The sequence below is a fragment of the Alligator mississippiensis genome, chromosome 1 (genome assembly GCF_030867095.1).
Source record: "Alligator mississippiensis isolate rAllMis1 chromosome 1, rAllMis1, whole genome shotgun sequence".
NCBI lineage: Eukaryota > Metazoa > Chordata > Crocodylia > Alligatoridae > Alligator > Alligator mississippiensis.
In genome coordinates this window covers 1,155,326-1,174,564 of record NC_081824.1, presented here as the reverse complement: position 1 = coordinate 1,174,564, position 19,239 = coordinate 1,155,326, and the positions used below count along the sequence as shown (strand labels likewise).

The following is a 19,239-nucleotide window of genomic DNA, read 5'->3' as shown; positions in this document are numbered from 1 at the left end:
TCTGCTGAGAGGGTTTTCTGCCACCATAGCTATGTCACTTCCCTTGACTCCACCTTGTTCTGACAAAACTGTGTTCTCCACGGGGGCTTTGCTGGAAGAGCAGCAGTCACGTGGACTGTCATCTTTTCACACTCCTAGCTGACAGCTCTGCTGGCAGAACTTTGTAGGGTGGATTAAGCCTTACCAAGACTTACAGAGCTCACTCTGTTTAATTTATCGAGACACTGCGGCGAGTTGATTTTGTGGTACGCAGACACTCGAATCTATCTCTGGGTCTAATATTTTAGGACTGGAAGGGACCTTGGGGATCATTTGTTCCCAAGTCCATCTGGCAGCCTGTGTGCTGCATGGAGCTTGCAAGTGGTTAACTTGCGGCCTGCAGGCTCCACCTCCCATTACTTCCTTGGCTCCCTGCACTTCTCCCCCACGGATTCAGCTGCCACTTCCCCTGGCTGTCACCTGCTCCTGCTGTGGCTTCTGTCACCACCCATCCCCTCCCTCCACCCTCTGCTTGTTCCAGTCTCGCAAGCCTACCGACACGTGGATTTCCATGGGGAACCTGTGTACGTGGCTAACACTTTTCAGTTATCTTTCCACTCATTGTAACCCACAATTGCTCAGACCACCAGTTACTCACATCTCTCACAATGCTGTCAGCTTCAGATTTGTCCCTCAATCTCGCAGCTGTCAGGTGTGTTGGTGGTGGCTTTTCATATTCACATCTCCAAGCTCGTTGCACCGCTGCTCTGTTCTTAGATTCCCAGTACCAATTCAGAAATGTCTTTCGCTGATCAAACAGCAGATGCACTTGCCCCATATTACTATGGGGCGATATTGACTGTGGTTCTGCCATCAGTATGTCTCTGTTTCTGACAACCGCAGCTTACAACTTTTTTGGGACGCCGTATAGAGATGTTGTCACGGAGCATCTCAGCCGATAATGCTACATTCCAGCATTGTATGGGAATTGGATCTGCCCCATAAGGTTCTGTGTCTACTTGGGATCCTAGGAGAGATGCTCCAGAAGCCCAACAAGTATTAAAATAGAAAATAAAACATGAGGCTTTTTAATTGCAGTTTATTAGAGATGCAGTACTTTTACTGCCCTTTTAAGGGGTGTTTCAGCACATCTTAGTTGAGATTTATATTGCACTAGCTCCTGAAAGCCCTGGCAGTAGGATGTGCAGACATACAAATGCTCAGTTCTTAGCCTTGCAGTCCTTTGAGACGAGTCAAGTTTGGAGGGTGGGCTGGGAAGAATCAGTGCGCTTTCCACATTCCTCTAGTTTTGCCTTTTTTAACAATAACCAGAAACAAATTGCAGCAATCCTGTTTGTAAACATCCCAGCACCATGAGACCGTGGAGGATGGCTGTTCCATGCCAAAGGGAAGTAGGGAAGGAGGTGCTGCACCACGCGAGGAGGAAATGGACAGATCGGCAGCCGGCCGACAGGCGAGGCTGGAAGAGCTGAAGATGTGGCTTGATAGAAGACCAAGGCAGCGAAGTAAAGGGGCTTGCATGGCAGGACGGAGAACCCAAACCTGATGGGCAATGGCCTGATGGGAGGATGTGATCAAAACATTTGGATAAGTTTCTTTTTAACTCTTCAGCAAAAAAGGACAGTGTTATGGAGGAAGAATCAGCAAGATCTGAAGGAGCTGAGAAAGGGAGGTGACTCAACCTCACGAGCACATATTAGGCAATGAACACTACTTCAATGAATATCTGCCTCCCTTTTTTTAATGCATCACTGAGGTGTCTGAGTGCTGCCAGTACTATGGACCATGCTGTGTCCCAGTAAAAGTGAGCATTCGCAAGTTCACTATTCTTGTCATTGCTTTTAGGATAGACCCTTAGCAGCATTTCCACCCAAATAACTTCCAGCCCTACTGGCTAGTGGTGATGCAGTCCTGCACTTATGCATTCATCATTCATTCTTCCAGGCATTATTTAAACAGGTAAATGTCCTTTCAGATAGCCTCACTGGCCATAAGACAGACAGACAGATGCATACAAACATTTCTTTAGTAGCCCTTTTTTTTTCTGAGAGCTCCCTCTGGTTTTGTTTCTTTGTCACCACTAGCACTCGTCAACTGTGGGAGTCCAGCCTGTGTTTGTAGGGCCGGTAGCCAGGAAAGGCAGTTTTTGTTTGAGAACTGAGTACGCTTCATCTGGACTCGCTGAGTCACCACAGATATGGGATGTCATTTTGAATGACCTTTTAGAGGAAAACCATGCTTTTTTTTTGCTTAGAATGAAGTTCAAGTACTGAAGGAAGAGGATCACATGGAAAGAAGATCGTTCAGTAGTGTAGGGCGCATACCTGCCTTGAAAAGAGAATTCCAGAAGGAACATGTAGTATGTGCCTGGAAGACGTTTTGTATCTTATTTTGTGTATGTCTATACTGTATTTACTCGAATAAAAGATGATCCTAATTATAAGACGACCCCCCCCCCCAATAATTAGATTCTATATATAGAAAATGTATGCATTTGGTATAATTTTCCAGGTATGGAACCTCATTATTGGAGGTTTGTCTTGAATTTGTTCCTTTTCCATTGCTACAGCACTGAAAATAAATCTGAGGGGCCAGGTCGCCCTTTGCTGTCTGCCTCCCCTCCGCCCCCAGTTTCTTCCTTCTGCAGCCCCTTCCCCGCTCCCTACTGTCAGACCCTGTTCTCCCTGAGCACAGGGAAGCTCTGGGCAAATTTGAAAAAGCTGACCTGGGAAATACACATCTGTGGCAATTTGTATATAGTGCACATAGACTCAGTTCACCCAGAAATGATGCATTTTACCTTTGTTGAAACTGCTGCAAATTTTAATATGGTTTCTCCTTAAACACACTTTCAAGTAGCACTTTAGCACCTGTTTAGTGCATAGTACAAACTATGCATGATATTAGTCCAAAGCCAAAAGGCTCATGATTTACCATGTAGTTCTTTGAGCTAGGCCCCACCAGAGTGAACAGTATTTCAAGCCACAGTGACCCTACAGCTCAGCACAGCTGAAGACGTGTGTACACCAGATACCCTGCCATTGTGCTCATGAAGATGTATAGGAACAGCACTGGCCCATGGACTGAGCCTTGGGGGACCCCACTGCCCACATCTTTTGAGGTCAATACCGACCCATCCACCACCACTCTCTGGGTATGACCCTTAAGCCAATTTGCCACCCGCATAACTGTAATCATCTATGGCACAGCCATTCAATTTGTTTATGCGAATAGGATGGGGTACTGTGTCGAAGGCCTTCTTAAAATCCAAGTAGATGACATCTACCTTGACTCCTGCATCTAAGCATTCAGTGACCTGGTCACAGAAAGAAGCAAGGTTAGTCAGGCAGGATCTGCCTGCAGTGAGCCTGTGCTGGTTGCCCTTCAGCATTAACTCGTACAAATGTGATCCTTGATAATTTTTTCAAGGGTTTTCCCAAGGATAGAAATGAGACTAACCAGCCTATAGTTACCTGGATCCTCCTTCCTCCCCTTCTTGAAAATAGCGACCACATTGGCCCTTTCTGAGTCCTCTGGGACCTCACCTGAGCACCACGAGTGCTCACACAGCCGTGCCAGTGGCTCTGTTACGACATGGCCAATTCTTTCACCACCCTTGGCTGGAGCTCATCCGGTTCTGCTGATTTAAACACATCCAGCCCCTCTGAGTGTCTCTTGACTAGGTTGGCACTGACAGTAGGTGGGCTGGTGTTCCTCCCGCTTTTATCAGTAATGCTTTTGGGAGATTTGTGTAGATCCGTGTTCAAGAATACAGAGGCAAAAAACTCATTGAAGAGCTCTGCTTTGTCCCTCTTATCTGTCACCAGCTGCCCTAGTCTATCCTGTAGGGTCCTATACTGCCCTGTGCTGCCTTTTTGCTCCTTATATACCTGAAGAAGGACTTTTTGTTGTCCTTAATTTTTGTTGCCATCTTAAGTTCTAGTCCTGCTTTGGCCTTCCTAGGTGATTCCCTGCAAGTGTGAGCCAGGGAGGTATACTCCTCCTTGGTTGCAGAAGCAGGGGGTAGCTACCTATATGCCCCTTTTTTTGCCCTTAAGCTTTCCTGGATTTCTCTGTTTAGCCAAGAGGGCTTCTTGGCCCCTTTGCCCCCTTTTCTATGCAGTGAGATTGCCTCCTTCTGTGCCCGCAGGATCACTTCCTTGAGGAACAACCACCCTTCCCAGACCCCCATTTCATCAATGCTCTTTAGCTTTAATGCCCCACTAACTAATCGGCTGAGCACACTAAAGTCAGCCCTTCTGAAGCCTAGCGCTTCAGCCCTTACCCGCCCTTCACCGGCCAGTAGATTCAGTCAGTCGATGGTCACTATCCCCTGGGTTACCTTGTACCTGCAGATCCCCCACCAGGTCATCCCTGTAGCTAACACCAAGTCCAGCAAGGCGTTCCCCCTAGGGGGATCGTATCCCTCCTGCGGTAGGTGGGGGTCCTGTATGCAGGTCAAGAACCTACAAGAGCGGTTAGATCTGGCTGACTGTTCTCCCAGCAGATGTAGGGGTAATTTAGGTCACCCATGACAGCCATATCATGGCTGGACTCAATGATCTTCCGAGGTCCCTTTCAGCCCTAATGTCTGTGAAATCGATGAAATATCTCTCGACTGTATGGCCTCTGAGAGCTGTCTGGAGATTTCCAGGTCTAGCACATCCTCCTGGTGTGGTGGTCTGTAGTAGACCCTAGCCCCCCTTGTATCCTGACCCACAGTACCTCGGTATGGCCCTCCTCTGATCCCATCTTGATTATAGAAGATATATATTGCTCCTTAATATAGAAAGCAGCACCCCTCGCTGTTTTCCCCCACTCTGTCCCATCTGTACAACCTATATCCTTCAATGCCTACTGCTCAATTGTGAGTCAGGTCCCACCACTTTTTACTTAGTCCAATAGGTCAAAGTTGTTGCTTGCAAGCAGGAGTGCAAGTTCCTCCTGCTTGTTCCCCATGCTCCTAACGTTAGTGTAGAGACATTTAAGCCCTGCGATGGGTGCCCTTGGTACCCCCCTCGAGTCCCTTAGTGCTTACCTGGGCTGATCCCAGCGCGTGGCTCGTGGCTCTCTGAACATAGGTTCTCGTTGCCCACTGCATCCCTGTCCCCTGATGAACCCAGTTTAAAACCTTATGGAGATCAGCCAACCTGTAAGACAACAAACTCTTACTTTAGAAGAAAGATGAAGACCATTTCATCCCAGGATACCTCTCTCATGGAAGTGCGGATCACGGATTGGTCTCTCTGGTTCCCTCTTTGTATCGGCATTGTCCCTTTAAGGGATGCAGGGCCCCGTTCCCAAGTGGTGCCCCGTTAAGGGTCACTAATCCCAGACAATAAAGAAAACCTGGGCTTGCCTTGCTCTTTCATCCCTTGTAGCAATCCTTTTTGGAAGCCTGAGGAGTCCTGCTGCTGTGGACCTTAACCTCTTCCTGCTTTTTCCTGGGCCTCATGCTTTGGCTCTGGCTACTGCCCTCCCGATGCCCTGGGTGACTGCCGAGCTGGGGTCAGCCTGGCCACTTGCATCCCTTGGGCCAAGCTGCTTTCCACCTGCCCTCCACCGTGTCTCTTGTCTGGTGAGGGAAGGAAGGGGTTTCCAGCGTGGCTGCACTCCCCTGGAGCTGCTTCGGTGCTTCCCACCTGCATGCTGCCCCCAGCAGCTTCAAACGTGGTGCACGTGACCCTGCCAGCCAAGCTGGGAGCTCCACCTGTCCCCTGTCGCTGCCTCGTGGCTGTTGCATGCCACGTTCCCCAGATCTTCCTCATTCCTTGCCTAGCCCACCCGTCTTCCCAGTTTGCAACCTGCAAAGGGCTTTTCTGCCCAGTGAGTTGCCTGGCAGGTGTCCTATGCCCAAGCCCCTGCTACATTCACATGTAATGCAAACTTGAATTTCACCCAACTGGTTTGGGGAAAAATGAGCATGTTTTGTATGAGAAAATAAGATATGATGGGTGGACAGTGTAGACGAGCCTGCCCATGAAGCTTGTGGTGAAGAACTTTTATCAAGAGCAAAGCATGGGGGAAGAAGAAGCTGTGCTATTGGAGAGTGATTCGGTGTTACCAGGTTGCATGCAGGCTCCTTCTGTCTCATGAGATCTGTTGTCATTAAAAGACGGGGGAATCCAGATGTTCTGCTCCTGTTGTTTGCCATGTTCTAAGTGCTATTTTACACATCACACGTGGTTCTTGTTCTCTGATAACAAAGGGCAATAACCAGAGGGAGAAACCTTGAAAATTGGTTAATCGACTTGTCCTTTATGACCGAAAATTATCCCAATAGTACTGATACAGTGAAGCTTTGGTGGGGCCGTGTGTAACCTGTATCACACAAGTAAAGGCTTTGTCATGTTGCGTTTAGTGACTTTTTGGGAATGCAGAGGTTTTCCCTCCCTTGAGCTGTGTTTCTGAGACTGTTTTGAGGAATTATATTTAAAATGTTATTCAAAAAGCACAAGAACCGAATTAAACTGAAAAGCTGGATCAAGACGTGTCGACTTGTTGAGGGAAAAAGTTAGGAATGGACAAATCCTGAGACAGCATTTAGCAAAGAGATGGTCGGAGTCAGTGTTTCCCCTCTGACTTCCCTGGTCCTCTGAACCATTCCTAAAGGCCTCAGGACCATGGATACTTGGCCTGGCCTTCCTTCCTTGTATGCACGAACCAAAGAATTGTCTCTTGTCTAAAACAAGGCATGTCCTCAGACACAGCTCTCTAAGTCTTTCCATGTTACAAACATGAACTTGGCCATCTTGCACATCCTTGTATATTTTATAGTATACAGTGTACAGCATCCAGAGTAACATATTAAGCATATCTAAGCAGAAAAATATTGTATGTAAAATGCTTTCATTTGGGCAGTATGGCAAAGCCAAAATTATCTGATGAGACTCAGTGCAAAATTGCAAAATATTATCCTGTTGCTGGACAATAGCTTTTGGGAAATTAATTTCTGGCAGTATCTTAGAATCATAGAAAATTCAGGAAGGGAGCTCAGGTGGTCACATCTAGTCCAACCCCCTGCTCCAAGCAAGACCAGCCCCAACTACATCATGCCAGCCAAGGTTTTGTCTTCCCGGGTCTTCAAAACCTCCAAGGATAACAACTGCACCACCTCTTTGGGGAGTCTGGTCCAGTGTTTTACTGCCCTCCTAGTGAGAATGTTTTTCCCAATATCCAACCTCAGCTTCCCTTGCTGCAACTTGAGACCGTTGCTCCCTGTTCTGTCGTCTGCCCCCACTAAGAATAGTCTGGCGCCAGACGAAATAAATCCACTCCCCTCATCCTCTCCTCACAAGTCATGTGTCCCAGCTCCTGAACAATTTTTGTTGCCCTCCACTGAACTCTCTCCAACTCTTTCACATCCTTTCTGTAGTGGTGGCCCACAGCTGGACACAGGACTTCAGATGTGGCCTCCCCAGTGCTGAACAGAGAGGAGGAATCACTGCCCTCGATCTGCTGGCAGCGCTCCTACCAGTGCAGCCCAGGATGCCATTAGCCTTCCCGGCACCAAGGGCACACTGCTGGCTTCTGTTCAGCTTCTGGTCCCCTGTCACCCCCAGCTCCTTTTCTGCACAGCTGCTGCTTAGCTAGTTGGTCCACAGTGCATGGGATTGTTTTGTCCTAACTGCAGGACTTTGCACTTCTCCTGTAGTATAGTTCCTAGTGAGCCTGCTCTCTCTGAGATGTCCAGCGCAGTCCTAGGCAGTGGGAAAACCATGTTGTTAACAAAAATAATAATCCAGACGGGAAGAACTCTCCAGGCTGCTAGCACTAGACAGTATTCTTGTGGCAGGAAAGGCCAGAAACCGAGTTGGATTACATTTTGCTCATCCATAGAGGGTGGTGTGGGTGGAAGCAGGAGCTCCCTCTGCTTGTGCAATGCAAGTTGTGAGCTGGTGGGACTTTGACCTGCAAGGCTGTCACCTTGGCATCTGTCCACAACTCGAACACACACACCCATGCATGCGCATGCAAGTGCACACACACGTGCTCAGACCCCCACAGACAGTCCAATAATTCAGTAATTTTGACATTTGTTAATGTGACTCCTAAACAGGGCTGGAAGATCAACTTCGGCCTCAGGCTTGTCAGGTTGTTAGAGTAATGTCAGCGTGATGTTGTAGCTGTGATGGTTTAGGAATTATGGAAAAGCAAGGATTTCTTTGGGTGATAGCTTTCATGGGACCAACTGCATAGTTGGGGCAGAGTTAGACAAGGTTTCATATGAAGGAACTCGGGTCACCAAGTCAGGGCCAATAAAGGAGGCAGATTACCTTTTCCTTGCCAGCTGCACCAGATGACCTGAAGAAGAAGGTCTTACATTTGCAGTTGGTCCAGTAAAAGATATCACCTAAAGAAATTCTTGCCTCAGGATATTACAAGTCATTACAGAGCTGATCTATCCAAAAGCCACTCAAGCCAGTTGGCTTGTGGAAAGAGTCCCATTGACTCAGTGTGCCCTGGCTGTAGTAGAAGTGGTAGTACAGCATTAGTACTTCAGGAGGGCATAGGAGCCCCAGTCATGTGTCGGGATCCAGTTGCGCTAGATTATTAACAAACACCGAACAAAAAGAGGTCTCAATCTCAGTGCAAGAGAAGAGACAATGAGTGGCTATGGATCGAGAGGGGAACACTGAGAAAATGTGGATCAGTGTGCTGCCTTTACCATTGTCAGCCTTTTCACATACCCTGGAATAAAAAAAGATAGTGAGGTGGTACCGTGAGTGGACATACTCACAGCATGTAATAGAGAATAGGTAGGGATATCAGTTAACAAAAGCTAGATCCACATAAATAACCCTTGCACTCCTCTCCCCACCCCCAGCAGACTGGAGGTGGGCAGGTAAAGAAGATGCCCGTTAAGCTCCATGTGAAAACCAGTTGGTTGTATGTCTTATGCCATTCGTTTGTCAGTAGTCTGTTTAGATTGTCAGCCTGTCAAAGGAAGCGGCCTTGCTTTCCTCCTTGTTTGTAAAGCACTGGGTCTGCCTTTGCTGTGGGGTAGGTAATAGATAATGAAAGGGGGCTGTATTTGTGGCTTCAGCTTGTGTAGGTGGGTGGTGGAAGACGATCTGTTATTTAACCCTCCATGTTCTGGGCTGGCCCTTTTCCTATAGTCTAAGACCATGCAGAGGGGTTTGAGGCAGGGCCAAAACACAAGGAGCTTGCTGAAAAGGAACTTAAACGTGGCAAGGAAAGATGCTGTGCACGAGAGCCCAGAAAGGCAACATGAGGAGAGGCAGGGAGATAGCTGGCAAATGTTACGGGTGGTCTTTTTGGTGGGGACATGGGTGCCTGGAATAAGCCAGTGACAGAGGGGGAGGGAAGAGCAGGGCTACTGAAGGCGGTGACAAGACTGTAGAGGGGGATGACGGGCAGGGCAGTTAAATTTAGTGGTAGCCATTGTATGAGCCTGTGGAGGATGAGGAGGATGTTCAGAAGCCTGGAGGAAAAGGTAATGTCTGACATTACCCAGGTGTGTAAATGTCAGTATTTCTGTAAGATGAGGAAAACCTTTTCCTTCGAGGTTCTTTTAGGTTTTCTTGCAGAATTAAAGTAGATGATGTTGACTACATGCATTTTTCTGTTGGTTGCAGAAGGACGTCCCAGACGGATTAAAGGAACTGTCCGATGGCTCAGAAGAGAGCAGCGATGCACAGTCAGACTCCCAAAGCTCAGAGAACAGCAGCAGCGGCAGCAGCAGCAGTGATGGTGGCAACAACAAAGATGGGAAGAAGAGCAGGTGGAAGAGAAAAGGTAATTTGCCCCTCTGAAGGTGATAGTTTTGACATGGCTTTGACCTGAAACTGTCTGTAAAGCATAGAGGCCATGTCTTGGATCCCCTGTAAATGCCCCTACTTCTCTCTGAACATGTTGGATAAAGGAATGATTCCTTCATGTTGCATCGGTGAGAGTGTTTCCTGGAAAGGTGTCTGCATTTAGCAGCCTCTTTATCGGGCAGTTCGGTGTGACTCACAGGCCCACATGCTGTGCTGCAGGCAAAGACTCAGCAGACATATCTCTTCCCTTGTGCAGCCAAGCACCTACCTTCTTTCTCAGTCCCCACATGCTAGAAGACAACCACGTTCAATTCTGGCCCCTTTGGGTGGCATAGGTAATTGTGATGCCTGGTGACACTGCAGCAATGCATGTGTTTTGAGAAGCTTCCTTTACCTGAGCTTACAGACCCAGAAAGCATTTAACCTGATCCTGCACAAGCATTTCTCTGTCCTGGCACATCCCAAGATACTGGGTTTGTCTTAAGCATGGGGATCCCCCAGTTTATGCTGTGTTCTGTATTCTCTTGCTGAATATTGATTTATGCTGAACTTCAGTAGAAGGTAGCGTTTGTCCTTCGGTTGTCTTTCCCTCTGTCTCAGTTTGAGAAGCCACTGAAGCTGGATGCTGCTTCTTACAGAATAAACAAATCCTACAATCAATGAAGAGTAACTACAATGGCTCAAAGGAGTGAAGCAGAGGAAGTAATAGGTTTCACTGTCATTTTTCTCTTAAGCTTACCCCTGCTATGGAGCTGCCGTTGTTCCTGCTGGATGCTGAACCCTGCTGTCTTGTGGTTTCAGCAGCAGCAGAGCCTACAGCTGCTGCCTTTGAGAAATTGCAGCATGGATAAATCAGACCTCATTTTCTTCCTACCTTGATTCCAGCAACAGTTCAGTTGACCACTGTCGTTAAATTAAATGTTCTCCTTCATAATGCACTGTGTCAGTATAAATAAAAAATCAACTTTTGGCAATATGAAAACATGCTATAGGTATCTCCTAAAAGAATATTTGCCTAGAAGAGGTACAAGGCTGGTGTTTTTTTGTAACTATGAAGCTTCTATTGAGTCTGATTTCATTGTCCTCTCTAAATGTACTTAAAAATAAATGTTCCTTATCCCACTTTGGTATAAAACCCCTCACGAAACCTGTCTTCAAACCAGGCGTGGCACGCTCTGTCCTTTCCCATTTGATGTTGTTACAGACCCGTTAGACACGGCTGTTGGTGTTAGTATCACCACAGCTATGCTGCCTGACCCGATCCCTTCACGCTACACTTTCTCCTTAATCCTGTAGTTAGAAAGAGTTGACTTCAAAGCTGCAGAACTTCCTGGCTGAAGTGGAAAGGTCTTTTAAATACAGAAGGATCTCTTTTGGAAACATCACACAAGATGGCTACCCTAACAGGTGGGGTTAGTAATAGAGTGTGGAAGTCTAAGTGGGTACACTCTCTTACTGTGTGTTACACATTTTCTAGCCCATGACACCCCAGTTCTGACGCAGCACCAGCATGTACAAACACTGATGCTGACTGTGCCATGCAATGCAAATAACAATAAGAAACTGTTTCTCTTCCACTGTAAAGTCATCTCAACTATACACCCTCTCCTTCTGCGCCGTCTCTTTCAGAAAGCTTTAAAAATAGGTGACGCTTCTGGGTCCGCTGATATTTCTGCCGTGCTTCTGCAATCAGAGTGGTCCCTTGTACATTTGAAGTCTAGCAACGGTGGTGATGAGTAAAATGGGTGGTTATATAGTATTGTGTGAATGCCCCACCCTTCTGCCATATCGGGACATACCCTTACTTTTTTGTTTGTAGCAGGAACAAAAGATGTCCTCTTGCGGGAACAGTGCTGTTTCTCTTTCTCAGTAGACAATACCAGGGACAAGGTTATCTGGAACAGGGGTGGCCAGCCTGTAGCACAAGTGCCAGAAGTGGCGTGGACAGCCTCTATGTATAATACCTAGCAGATTGTGGAGGGAGCAGAAAGCAGAGTGGCAGCTTGGGCAGGGGAGGGGAATCAGAGTGGCACTTGGGGAGGGTGCAGGGCTGATTTGTAGAGGTTCACTGATACATCGGTCCGATATCGAATTGGCACCAATATAAAGAAAATTGACTGTATCGGAAACCGGCCTGATGTGGCTGATAATTTGGCTGATAAATGCTTGCGCGTGCACGTAGCCACAACATAGCACGTAGGCAGCGAGGAGCAAAGCTCGGCACTTTGGAGAGCTGTGTGCAGCTGGTAAGTCTGTTGTGGTGGAAGGGGAGGGAAGGGGTGTGGGGGGGCAGATCAAGGCCCCCGCAGCGAGGGAGGGAGTAGAGCAGGGGCTGGGGTAGGCATTGCCTAGCTGGAGCAGGGTGCAGGACAGAGCCACGGTTCATCCAGGGGGTGCGGAGAAGTGGGGGGCGGCTTCCGCTGCTGGACACACCCTGGAAGGGCAGAGGGGGGTGTCTCCCTATCTGCAAGGGACAGGGTGGGGTGGGCTGCAGCTGTGGGCTGGGGCCGGGGCTGGGGCTGTGCCGGGCTCTTCCTGGCGCATGAGGAGGGGAGAGTTGGCCCAGGGCTGCACTCGGGGTTGGTGGCAGCAGCTCTGGGGGGGGTGCTATTGGTGGCTATGGTGATTTTGGGGTTGGCTGCAGACCGCCCCCATTGCTCCCCTCCCAACGCTGCCGCTCTGCCCCAAGTGCAGCTTGGCCCAGCCCACTCCGGGAGCAGCCTGGCACAGTCCCGGCCCCAGCCTGCAGCTGCAGCATGCCCCGCCCAATGCAGATCTGAGGGCACATGTCCCCCATGCCCTCCCGGGTGTGTGTGCAGTGGCAGGAGCTGCCCCCCGAGCCTCCCGGACAAGCCACGGCTCCATCCCCACTCCAGCTGGGCAGCACCAGCCCCAGCCCCACTTCTCCCTCACCACAGGGGCCTTGATCTGTGCCCCTTCCCTCCCCACTCCCCTTCCACCACAACAGACTTACCAGCTGCATGTAGCTATTCAAACTGCCAGGCTTTGTATCGGAAATCAGATCTGTATCGGCCAATATGCCTCCTTAAAAATCGGCTATCAGTATCGGCCCCCAAAATCTCTATCAGTGCACCCCTACTAATTTGTGGCACTCCTTTCAAAAAGCTTGGAAGGGAGTCAGTCACTCTGGGTTTCTTCATTTCTGACTTAGAAGATTCACTGTATTGTTTTGTCTGCCTCGATTTCCCCATCTCTACAATAGGATTAATGACAGCCTACCTCAGATTTGAGGAGTAACCCTTTAGACTGTTAAACTCTTTGGGGGCAAAGCCTGTTTCTGCTCCGTGTCTGTACAGTGTTGTGCACATGCAGAGTCTCTGGGCACATACACAGTGCAAACAGCAACAACAGTTAAGAGCTTTGAGCATATAAAGCACTATAAAATGCTGAAAATCAGCAGTGGTGAAAGGCTTTCTGTAGTGCAATTAAAGTTTTATAAATCCTAGGATGAATAGAAATATTTTAGTTTAATTTTTAAACAAGAACATTTCTCCACATTGGCTACATCTCCAGCATTGTGCCTGTATGTAGAAATTGGACAGGGACAGTTTAAAACCTAGCATGCTGTGAAGAGTAATTCTTAGCATTTATATAGTATATTATCTATATTGTGGCTCTGATGTCACAGCGTAGTATTTCACATTTTTATATTATGGGAGTGGCTAGAGCGCTCAGCCAGCTCCGTGCCCCTTTGTGGCAGTTGGTTACGAGCAGCTGGTGAACGACAGCCCCTGGCCCAAGGAATTTGCAGTCTAAAAGACCTAAGAAGTTTGGGGGTTGTGTGGGAGGGGAGGAGGGAACGGGTAGTAAAAGCCATGGGATATTTAACACAAACGATCTGTGTGTGCATTTCTTAGCCAGACAGGAGCAGTGATCCACGCTGACCCCAGCCAGCCATGCGGGCCAGCTGGCCAAAGTGACAGAGAACCATGGAGTCTGTGCTTGTTGCTCCGCACTGCTGCTTCCCGGCGTGCTTTATCCAAAGCTGTGAGACGTGCAGAAAGAAAACCGATAGGATTTAGAAAAAATTGTGTTTCAGTTTTAACAGCCTGTGATGGTATTAGAAACACAAGCAAGGATTTTTTTTTAAATAGCTTTTAACCTTTTTATACAGAATGTCATGGTTTCATTGCTGCTTGTATTTTTTTCTTTTTCCCCCACCCATGTTATACGCAACTTAGTTAAGACTCGTTTTCTCACGTATGCCATGCGATCTACCACCCATGAGTGCGTTTGAGACCCCGGGACATTTGGTGGCATATCTGCGTTGTTTGGTTTGTGAAAGTTGTTGCAGCCTTTGTTCCAGGCTTGTGGTTTCCTCAGTCGAGAGCTGATAGGCTGGGACGTGTGCTGTGCGTGTTCAGAAAATGAAATGGGTCAGCAAAGTTAACCAACCCAGACCAGCTTATGGAAAAGCCACGGTGACTACTTTCAGTATTAGTGCAGTGACTGGCGCTTTGCTAACTTTTGTTTGGCTCCTGTGGAATATATCCCACTTTTTGCAGGATAGAGTCTGGATCTTCGGCATAAGGGTAATGTCCGCATAGCTTTGAGTGTTTTGAGAATCATGGGAGCTTGTGTATTCAACAAAATACAATTTTGTGGCAAGTAGTTGTGATGAAATGTAGAGTGTCTGCTTTCCTTGCAGCGTGATCCTGCTGCAAAGTGTGTGTCTGTGTGTGCGAGATGGGGAGGGAGAGAAGTATTAGCTGCTTGTGGTTGCATCACAAGTCAGGAGAGGAGTAGTCCTCTCCTTGAGAAGCTTCCAGTCCATGAGGAGTAGTGAGAAACTATGCAGCGTGGGTCGGGCGGCATCTTCCTTTCATCTCCCACTGGCATTTGCCCCACAGCTGTTCCCTTGAGCAAAGTCCTTTGTAATGAGAATGTCCTTGTCTCTTCTCCGACGTGCAGGTCAGTGTAAACCTGTGTGTGCACCGGAGATCCTGGGCGTTCCAGTGACAATCTTTTTGTTGCGGCATGTAGTGGGAATGGACCATAAGCATGGCTGTGCACGCTCAGCGTGTCCACCGTTTTGAATGTGCTGCGAGTGTTGCTGTCTGGATCCTGCCTCAGGCTGTCTGGGATTCACAGACTTGAGGTCCCTGCACCTAGTCCTGTGAAGGGCCTGCTTCATTAAGCATTTTCCAGGTATGCCTGAAAACAGGAGGACAACAACAGTCCAGCCACCTTTTTTGCCTGGTTGCGTAGGAATTTCGGGCACTGGTCCAAGAAGGCGGCAATCCGGGTTGTGGGCCCTCCCCAGCTGGGTGGTGGATTGGATCCATATCTCCCACTTCCAAAGAAAGTGACCTGCTCACCAAGGCACGGGTTGGGCTAGGCTAGAGGCCCTCTCCTCCTCTCCTGTTTAACCTGACTCACTGGGCAGCCATGGGTGCAAGATTCATGGGGCCAAAAGAAGAGCAGCCGGCAAGAGGGAGCTTGGCTCTGTACCCAGTGAGGAGAGTATTCCTTGGGATAAGGGATTCCTCTGGCGCTCTGGATTCTCCGAGTGCTTACCCTTTTTGCATTAAAGCCTATCAAATCAATTCCTGATCAACATTAGGAACAGGAGCCAGAAACCAGGGATGACTGCGCCCAAGGGAGTGCTTGCTTCACGCTTCAGCGGGAGGCAGGTGGAAGAGGCATCGCCCAGGCCCTGAAAAACGTGGAATGTGGAGTCATGAAGACATGCCGTATCAGACTCATGGCCTGCAGGCCACATCCAGCCTGCAGAGTCCTGTCGTCCAGCCCCTTGTGCTGGCCCTGGGTTTGGATTGACCCAGACCGGCCCTACCGGCTGGGCTGCGCTACTGCAGAGGAGGGCCTGGGACTCTACGCTGCGTAGGAGACAACAGTGTGCCCTTGCTGCGAAAACAGCCAACAGCATCCTGGGTTGTCTTGACAGGAAGTTTAGGTTGGAGATTAGGAAGAATTTACTGACTCTGAGGGTGGTCGAGGATTGGAACAGGCTCCCTAGAGACGTTGTGAAATCTCCGTCCCTGGAAATGTTCAAGAGAAGGTTGAACAGACATTGGCTGGAGTGGTTTAGTCAGGGGGCTGGGCTCGATGTCCCTTCCAGTCCTCCTTTCCCATGATCTACTGTGGCTGCCCTTGTACGTTATGCTGGAAGTGTGGACAGAGTTCATGTTTGCACTGGTGCAGTGGACTTCTACACTGATGGAAAATGCAAACGCCTAACCTGGTATGACTTGAACCTGGTGTAGAATTATCCCCGACGAGACATGGGCAAAAATGCTAGCCATGTTAATTTACTCCAGGCTCAGGTCCATCTCTCCACAGTTTATACCACAGTAACCATCGTAGTAGCCCTCTGCATAGATAGCCATCCCAGGATAGCTGCGTGCCTGTCCTCTCTGGATTTTGATGTAATTTATATCAGTGTACAAAATGATATAATGATATCAGTGGAGGAATGCTCATGTTATCTGCCCAGGCCTGGAGTCACTGAGGAGGTGACTCAGGGCAGGATACCCATACTGTTCTGAGTGGAAAACCCAGTGCAAGAGGCAGTTAATGACTTCTTCCCTCATCAGCTCCCCTAAGCAGTGTGTACACCAGTAGATCTGTTGTTTCTCGTTCCTTTAGAGGACACCAGCTAAATCTGCAGAGAGGTATAGAATATACAGTGTATTTGGGTTCTGGTGTTACTGGAACTAAAGTGAAACCTTGTCTTCCTGCCTCTAAAATCAGATTCTCAACATCTGCCGCATTTGCAGCCTAAAAAGAGGCTTTGTTTTCTCCCAGACACTAATAAATGTAGGCCACCTTCAACATCCACATCTCAAGGGCAGCTGGACTGGGAAATGCCGTCTCAGCCTTGAGTAAGATTGCTTCCTTACTTGGTTTCCTTTTGCCTTGCAGCAGGGTCTACAAGGCTTATCTTGTAAGAAGTCCTTACACGGTCTTCGGGATGTGCTAGTACTTCATCTAACCATACTCTCAGCCTCCTGATCCAAACTGGAGCTGGACTTTTATTATTTTTTTCCCCAGTTTTTACTTGGATCTGGCTTGCTTGCCTTTGCAGCTGCCAGACTCCAGCCATAGGATGCCATTTAGACTAAAGTAGCTTCCTGATGTGGGAGCACTTCTTCGTGCTGCAACCCCAAGCCTAAGCTTAGTGGGAGGTAGCAGACGCTTTTCAAAGCAAAGATGGAGAGCATAGGCGGTGCTCCTGGGCTTCTGACATGGTTAAAAAAACAATGAAGAAGTTGTGTGTGTAGGGCAGTGGTTTTTCTCTGCAGGACTCGATTGTTATGAAATGGCTTCTCTCTTGCAGACAGCTACTGTCTGGTATGAAATGTCTCTGTCTGTCCCACAAAACTGAACCTGTGGTGCATATGTTGAAACAGGGATTTTTAACCATTTCTGTCTTAAGGACTCACAACATAATGTTTCCTTCTTGTTCCAGAGCTCTTGAATCTTTTCTGTCTCTTGGTAAAGCTCTGCATTTAAACAGAGCAGCATTTTGATTGAAATACTGTGACTTCAAAAACTTCAGCCCACTGTTGCTTCATAGCTGATGTTCTGAGTATGTTAACCACCCTGTCCTGAGGGATCTTTGGTAGGTCTTTGTACGTCTGTAACACTGTGCATGACCCCGCAGACCCCCACCCCCTGCATGCCGGATCCAGTGCCTGCTCTGGTTGTGCTGGGACTGTGCCACTCGCTATATCTTCTCCAGGACCCGGACTGCGTACAGGGCCTGCCCTGGACTGGCTGGAGCAGGTGCCATGTGCACTTTGTGTCCTGGACCAGGCAGAGGCAGGGTCCTGGACCCAGCCCGGTGTGGGTGCTGTGGGCAGCATGGTTCCTGGAGTGGGCACTAGAAGCGGCACATGTCCCGAGCTCCGTGTGCAGGGCTGGTCTGGCATGTGCCATGTGTGGGTCCGCTCGAGACCCAGGGCCAGCACTGAAGGCAGATGATGTGGCTCTGTGGCTGTAGAGAGGTATAGAATATACAATGTATTTGGCTTCTGGTGTTACTGGAACTAAAGTGAAACCTTGTCTTCCTGCCTCTAAAATCAGATTCTCAACATCTGCCACATCTGGTCCACAGGCTGTATCTTTGACACTGCTGGTGTGCGTAGATCTGAAATCCGTAGGGCTATGTTTTCAAAGCAAAGTGGTAGACCAATTTTTGTGCGCACACACAACCAGCCTGCCCGCCTGTGAAATGTGAACTGGGGAAGACAACAATGATGACTTATTTTCAACCCCTGCATTTCAGAGATCTGAATATTAGCATTCCCACTGACACGTCCAGCAACGCTGCTGGTTCTGCCACTCCACAGGTTACCTCTTCGGGACTGCTAGGTCGACTGTAAAACTTTGGCTAGTATCCCAAATTGTTGCTACCCCCAGTTCATCTTCAGAGATGGTGACAAGAAGGCTGGGAGTGGAGTCCTACTTTAAACAAGGCTCCAGGCATGTATTGGTATTGGGCACTGTCTCGTAACCTTGCCCAGAGTAGCCCTACACCTGATGATCCGCGTAACTGGGATCCTTCCATTGCTGCCACAACGTAGGAGATCAGGATCTGGAAAAGAGCTGAGATCTTCAGCCCTGGGGAGAGTAGCACAACATGCTTGTGGCAGACATTGCCTGTTGGTGCAGTCCTGGGGCCTGAGGAACGGAGCTGGTGGAGGGGATGTTTCAATCTGCTGCCTTTTCCTCAAATGTCTTATCATTTTGCTTTTTTCCCCTTAGCAGTTACTCTGCAAATAATTGGCCAAGTGGGAGATCAGGGCAAGCGTGCATGTGGCAGAGAGATCTCTTTCCTCGTTATCAGTGTCATTCTTCAAATAATCAGGGTATGAACACCTTAGAGGACAGTAAGGTGATAAAAACCAGCCAGATGGAATTGTCAAGAAGAAATTATGTTGAACCAATCTAATTTCCTTCTCTGACAGAAATCTGGCCTAGCGGATAGGAGGCGGCAGTGGAAGTGATACATCTTGGCTTCTAGTATGGCTTTTGCCACAGTCCCACATGACATCTGCATCAGCAAAGTGGGGGGATACGGTTTAGATGGAGGTGGGTGCACAAATGGCTGAAAAACTGGGTTTAATGACTGGGTCGCTGGAGGAGTTTCCAGTGGGTCCTGGGCCAGGTTCTGCGCCACGTGATTAATGCTCTAACAGGTAAAGGGCTCTTTCAGAGACAGTCGTGTGCGATTCCTCTCCACTTCAGAGATGATGCTTACATATTTGAGGAAAACTTTAAGGATAGTGAAATACTGAAACAGGCTACCTGGGGAGGTGGTGGACTCTCCTCCGTGGAGGGGTTTACAGCAGGTTAGACGGCCGTGGCTGCCTCCCTGCAGGGGGGTGGACTAGATGAGGTCCCTTTTGAGGTCCCTTCTAGCCTTGCATTGATTGCAGTGGTTCTTTCCTGTCACTCAGGTTTCTCTTGTAAA

General features: G+C 48.5%; 1 protein-coding gene across 3 annotated transcripts in view; it reads left to right on the top strand.

The window, feature by feature from the left end:
• Positions 1 to 19,239, top strand: part of ASXL2 (ASXL transcriptional regulator 2) — a 182,684-nt gene that overhangs the window by 88,485 nt on the left and 74,960 nt on the right. For all 3 annotated transcript variants that reach the window (XM_014610485.3, XM_059727625.1, XM_059727626.1), the window contains exon 4: positions 9,600 to 9,759. In XM_014610485.3, coding sequence (XP_014465971.2) covers positions 9,600 to 9,759 — 160 coding nt within the window. The remainder of the gene's footprint in view (positions 1 to 9,599; positions 9,760 to 19,239) is intronic.